This window comes from Amaranthus tricolor, chromosome 9, assembly GCF_026212465.1.
Source record: "Amaranthus tricolor cultivar Red isolate AtriRed21 chromosome 9, ASM2621246v1, whole genome shotgun sequence".
NCBI lineage: Eukaryota > Viridiplantae > Streptophyta > Magnoliopsida > Caryophyllales > Amaranthaceae > Amaranthus > Amaranthus tricolor.
The window spans coordinates 11,364,706-11,371,518 of record NC_080055.1 but is presented as its reverse complement, the minus strand read 5'-3'; the positions used below and the strand labels follow the sequence as shown (position 1 = coordinate 11,371,518).

The 6,813-nt window shown below is 29.2% G+C and overlaps 1 protein-coding gene across 1 annotated transcript; it reads left to right on the top strand.

Moving 5' to 3' along the window:
* The first annotated feature begins 840 nt into the window (after nt 1-840).
* On the top strand, nt 841-1,669 carry LOC130823249 (uncharacterized). The gene is made up of 3 exons (XM_057687876.1): nt 841-953; nt 1,029-1,522; nt 1,614-1,669. The coding sequence occupies exons 1-3, from the start codon at nt 841-843 to the stop codon at nt 1,667-1,669; spliced, it is 663 nt and encodes a 220-aa protein (XP_057543859.1).
* Nucleotides 1,670-6,813: the final 5,144 nt, after the last annotated feature.

Sequence of the window (6,813 nt, the reverse complement as noted above, 5' to 3'; positions counted from 1 at the left end):
TGGGATGCTAAGAGCTTGGGTTTGGGTTTGGATTAAATAGAAAATTTAAGAGTTTAAATTTTTGACCCTTAAGAATTTTTTTAAAGGTTTAGGTTTGAGTTTAAGTTTGATTTTTTAAATCATATAGATTAGGGTCTGGATAAGGGTCGAATCTAGAGGGAACTCGTAACCCTAAAATCTCACATTGTATTCAAAATACTATGCCCATGAACCACAACTATTGACTGAAAAATAGTTCTTGGTCGGATTTTTGGTCATGTTTTGTCAAGTCAGATACTTGATTTTTATAGGCTTCTATTATCTCGAATTTGAGTTCACATTAAATCAATTCATAGACAAATTAGACATAATTTGCATCATTATTGGGTTTGAGTTGTTTCAGTTAAATGTTTGATATCAATCTAGGTTAATTTATTTTGTGCATTGGTACCAAGATGGGATAAGTTAGGGTCAAATTTTACGTTGATTTAATATAGTTATGAGTTGGTTAGTTATAAGGTTGGTTTGAGTTCAAATTTAATTTAGGTGTTCATATCAGGTACAAGTTAAAATTTAATTCATGTTTTGAGGAGACTAATAGAGAGATATAGAAAGCGAAAGAAAGATCTGCATATGGTGTTCATTGACTTGGAGAAAGCGTATGATAGCATACCAAGACGAGTCATTTGGGAAAGCCTCAAGGCTAGAGGTATTTCTTCAGTGTACATTGAGCCCATACGGGATATGTATGACAGAGTTTCGACTAACATTCAAACACTGGTGGGGAAAACATAGCCTTTTCCGGTTAAAATGGGGCTACATTAGGGATGGGCTCTAAGCCCTTTTATCTTTACTGTCATAATGGAAGAGATTTCTAAATCTATTTGGGAGACGGTATCGTGGTGCATGATATTCACAGACGACATAGAGCTGGTAGCAGAAACTATAGATGAGGTTAGTGACAAATTAGATGAGTAGAGGGAAGCTTTAGAAGGCAAAGGTTTGAGCATTAGCCGTACAAAGACCGAGTATCTGCGTTGTGACTTTAGTGGGACATCACCGGTAAGTGAATCAGAGGTGTCCATAGATAGAACTGTTGTTAAGAGTACAACCAAGTACAAGTATTTGGGATCGGTCATTCAAAGGGATGGGGAGATTGACGGGGATGCAAATCATCGTATACAGGCGGGTTGGCTCAAGTGGCGAGCAGCCACCGGAGTGTTATGTGATAGGAAATTCCCAAGCAAGTTAAAAGGAAAATTCTACCGGGCGACAATTAGACCTGCTCTGCTATATAGGACCGAATGTTGGCCTGTAAAGAAAATTTTCGAACATAAGATGGAAGTTACAAAAATGCGTATGCTGAACTGGATGTGTGGGTACACTTTGATGGATCGAATTAGGAACCAAGAGTTTAGGGTCAGACTAGGGGTATCCCCTATATCTGAAAAAATGCGCGAGCATAGATTAAGGTGGTTTGGTCATATGCAGAGAAAGACTTTCGACACCCCTGTGAGGAGTGTAGAAAGCATTATAGTAGAGGGTAAGAGGAGTCGAGGAAGACCTAGGAGAACTTGGGATGAGCAAATAAGAGTTGACTTGCATGCGTTAAACCTCTTTGCGGACCTGACTAGGGATAGGAGCAGTTGGAGACGACATATGCATGTCCCAGACTTCTATGTCCGCTTAGTTTTCCTTTTATTGTCTGTAACCCCATGCTCTTATCGTTTCCTTTCTTTTAGTTCTGTGTTTTCCTCTATAGTAGCTCTCCTTTTTATAGGCCTTTAAGTTATCTTGCTGCTTGCATGTGTAATCACGTCTCTTTATCTTCCTCGAGCCGAGGGACTCCTTTGGTCGAGCTCTTCTTTATGGGTATGAGTTGCCGCCGTCTTTCCCTCCCCAAACCCTGATCTTAGTCCTCTATGCGCGGGATATACTGGATAGGATGATGATGATGTTGTTTAGGGTCAAGTTCATGTTGAATTATGTCAAGTCAAATGTGAATCAAGTCTAATCATGTTGCATCACATCACATAAGTCACTTTTTGTCAAATATTCATGGGTTTACGTTGTAAGAAGTAGTTGTGTATGTACCGAATCATAAGTTAAAATTGGGTTGGCCTCGGATCAATTATGTGTCATCATATCTCGAGTCAACCTACGAGTTTGATGCACATGTTGATGTTGGCTAGTTTTTGGTGGCCATCTTTTTAACGGTCATGGTAGGGCTACAAATTCGATTCCTAAGTCATGTTTGATCAACTAGTAGTTTTCACCAGGTTGGGTTTGATTTGGTTCTATATTTTACGTATGAGTCCAGTTGAGTCAAGTGCTTATGAAATGAAAAGAAATATTCAATGGGACATAGGTTATGATTTAAGAGATACTAATATCTTGCTTAACCAATTTATTTAAAATGATTCTCATAAATATTCTATTTTCTTATTTACAATAATTAATATAAATAAAAATTATTATGTCCAAAAAAATATGTATGAGAATTCTAATAAATGATTTTTTTTTATAAGTGTAATTAATATCCCCTAATATATGCCTTGTGACTAGAGATATTTAATGGGTCGGAGTCGAATTGGGTCATAAAAAATAATTGGCAGGTCGGGTGGGTTGAAAATCCATTTGATCCAATCTGATTCAACCCATTTATTTGTTTCAAATATTTATTTTATCTTTAGAGTTTATATTCATTCATAACACTACTTGAGAATCAAAAGACTAAATAAGTAAATATACAACAATATTTGTTCTTATTCAAGTAACCTAAATTGTCTGATAGGAGTGTTATTTTGCAACATGAAAATATTAGTAGATCCCTGGATGGAGCACAAAACATGCCTTATTACATTCAAATTAAATTATGAGTTAATAATTGTGAAATTTTTCAATATAGAAATTAGTTTGATTAAAATTTTTATGTATTTGATCAATTGTTACTCTATTATAAATGTCGTATAATATTTTTATCAATGAATTAATAATTTCTTTAAAAAAAACAAATGAGAATGAAAAAAAAAAAGCTTTGATTAAAATAAAATGAAATATCATTTCTTCACCTGGCTTATTCTCCATGTCCATTACACATCTTAATTTGTGTATAAAATATCAGGTGGTAATATTATAATGTATGTCTTATCTTTAAAAGTCATTTTTAAATAATAATTTTGACTCTTTAAAAATATAATAATTTAATTTATAATATAATAATTTAAAAGCCCATCTCTTTTAAAAAATAAAGAGTCAAGCCAGTTAAAAATGAGTTGGGTTATGGGATTTAACTGAGACTCCTCCCCAATGAACACCTTTACGTATAACGTAGGTCAGACAAATAGTACTTTTTAATTTATAGTATATTGACTTTCATAAGTATGAAAACTTGAGAGAGAGAGATTTTAAAATAAGAAGGATTTTTGTTTGATTTTATTTTATTACTATGTATACAAAAAAGGATACTATGTTATATAATAAAAACATTCTAAAAATTTATGTTATAATTACTTTTCTGTGTTACATAGTTACTACAATTATGTGTTTTTAGTTCATCGTGATCATACTTTTTTTATTTTAGTGAAATCAAGGGTGTGGAATACTTCTTACCCTTCACATTTTCAACAACCTTCTCATTGGATCCCTCCCCTAAACCGTCATGAATAATTTAACTTATTGCCTGCATGCTATAAATAACTTCCACTATTAATTATTTTTAAATAATCCAATATTTGTGTATTTTTGCTTACAACACCCTTTATCATATTTTAACCGGTAGTGTAGGTATCTACTAGCAGTTATGCTCACTTCTTCTTCCTCCTTTTTCCCATTTGATGATCTACCCTTACTCATCTTTGGTGGTAAGTGCCTACAGTAGCCGGTTAAAATGTGGCAAGATGTGTTGTAAGCAAAAGTCCCAGGATATGTTATATACTCTAACAAAGAAATGATTATTTAGAAATAATCAATAATAGAAAATTTTGTTTGTAACAATCTTCAAAACTTCTTTGTAAGTCAAGAATTAGAAATAAATAATATTTGAGTTTATTTTTAGCAATTATGCCAAATAAGTGAATTTATTTAAAAATAAATGATAATTAAATTTATTTTCAGCAAACAAGAAAACATTAATTTATTTTAACAAATTTTCCTAATTACTAAAGGAGTTTACATCAACAATTCTACGGTATCTCCTAAAACACATAATTAATGGTAATAAAATCCAATATCAAACTAAATTAAGTAACCAATTGTAAAACTCTTAAATGCAAGCAAGTGAGTAAACCATAATATATTCTTTCTTTATTACGCTTTATTTTTGTTTTCCCACTCAATTTATCCGTTTGATTTGTTACATTTATTACTCTTACTTTACAAAACTCACGTCACATCATTTTATTTACGCATTTATTTTATTCAATTATTACTTCCTCCTTTCTTTTTTGTTCCACCAAAACTAACCTTTGTTAATTCATCTTTTGTACTATTTATTATTAAATAAAATTTTGCATATTACTATTATCATACGAGAAAAATATATAGTCATGCGGGATTTTATTTTATTTATATCGTTGCGTAGTTTTATAATATTAAATTTTTATAATTTTTTAGTTAATTATCTAGATATAAATAATTCGACAAATAGATTGAACTGCACAAAAGATGTTTGGGTGCAAGTAAAAAGGAACGGAGGAAGTATGGTGTCAAAGAAGAAGAGTATTTAAAATACGAAGGATAAGAAGGTCTTTTCTTAGTACTATGTATGCAGAAAAGGATAATATGCTACACAAATTCTTATGAAAGACGGTCTCTTTGAAAGACTATCTTTGATTGAGTCAGCCCATAAAGGTTAAAAGTAGACAATAAGCTTTAATGGATTGAGCCTGAGAGACGTCTCTCAGAAAGACGGTCTCTCCGGAGACTGGGTGGATATGTTATAAATTAAGAATATTCTCCAAATTTATAACATAATATTTAGGGATGGTCATGGGGCGAGTCTGGCTAGACCTAGACCCCGATCTGGACCCTAAGAGTCTAAAATTTTCAGACCCAGACCCTTCGAATCTGATAGGTCTAGAGTTTGTCATATTTGAACCTTTTGCAAATCATTAGCGTATTTTACAAATATTAAATATTAATTATATAAATATATATAAATTAAAAAGTCACAGAATAGTAATGTAAGACAATATAATACATATATATATATATATATATATATATATATATATATATATATATATATATATATATATATATATATATATATATATGTATATGTATATATATATATATATATATATATATACATATATATATATATATATATATATATATATATATATATATATATATATATATATACATATATATATATATACATATATATATATATATATACATATATATATATATATATATATATACATATATATATATATATATATATATATATATATATACATATATATATATATATATATATATATATATATATATATATATACATATATATATATATATATATATATACATATATATATATATATACATATATATATATATATATACATATATATATATATATATATATATATACATATATATATATATATATATATATATACATATATATATATATATATATATATATATATATATATATATATATATATATAATAAATGGGATATTGGGGTGGAGTAAATATCAAATTAATAGACAAAAGTCATAAAATAGTGTAAGACAATTTAATAATTACAAGGGTCATGGTCCGAGGCGGGTCCAACAGGATCCTGGTCCCATGACCATCCCTAATAATATCTTTTCTGTGTATGTAGTGACTTTTACAATTAAGTGTTTTTGGTCGAGCGGAGGGATTCTTTGACCGCATTCTCCTTTATGGGTATGAGTTGCTGTCTTCTTTTCCTCCTCAGACCGTGATCATAGTTCTTATGAGGGGGTGTACAACTGTACATATAAGAAAGTTTTTCAATTCTCCATATATATATATATATATATATATATATATATATATAATGTTTTCATAAAAATAAATTAGAATTCCTGCTTAACGGTTTCTAATCCCTTTATTATTCCCCCATCTGACACAAAAAGAGAAAAAAGGTACACTAGGAGCTGTTTGTTAGTGCACCATTTGAGATTTGACTATTGAAATTTGGGAAGAGCGTATGTTACCCAACTCAAAAAAATAATAGTCTTGTTTGGACTCTATTTCTCTTATTTAGTATTATTTTTATTTTAGATTATTTTTTTATTTTATATTAATTTTATTTTTGATATAAATATATTTTTTCTTTTAATTTTATATATATTTTTTATTTTCTTTTAATTTTATCTATATAATTTATTTTATTTATATATTTATTATCAAGTATTTATTGCTCCTTAAAAATATTTTTTTAATGCTAAATCAAAATGAGACAGAGTACTTTAAAAAAAATAGCATTAACTCCAAAATCCAATCATATAATTGGTGTAATAATATCAGTATGTCATACATAAATCATTTTTAAAATGTCCCATATGTGAATATATTTTTCCTTTTACAATAAAGTTTTATTTTTTTCTATTTTATTTTTTTACCATGGTTCACATGCACTGTTTCACATGCACTGTTTCACATGCCAGCACACTATTTGACCGTTGGCTTGAGCTCCTCCCTGGTTCTTGCTAAGTTACCAATAGTTCAATACCATTCGCTATATTTTTTTGCTTGCTTTTTGTTTACACATCTAATAATTGCTATATTTATTATTTTATATATAAACTTTTTATAATTTTTGTTAATTTATCTGTATTTTTTGTCTAGA

Excerpts from the sequence above, each read along its gene's own strand:
- LOC130823249 (XM_057687876.1), top strand. The coding sequence starts at position 841 with ATGGAAGAGATTTCTAAATCTATTTGGGAGACGGTATCGTGGTGCATG. Across the intron at positions 954-1,028 it reads GTTAGTGACAAATTAGATGA|TGGGACATCACCGGTAAGTG; the intron begins GTAGAGGGAAGC and ends TTGTGACTTTAG. Across the intron at positions 1,523-1,613 it reads AGAAAGCATTATAGTAGAGG|GGATAGGAGCAGTTGGAGAC; the intron begins GTAAGAGGAGTC and ends GGACCTGACTAG.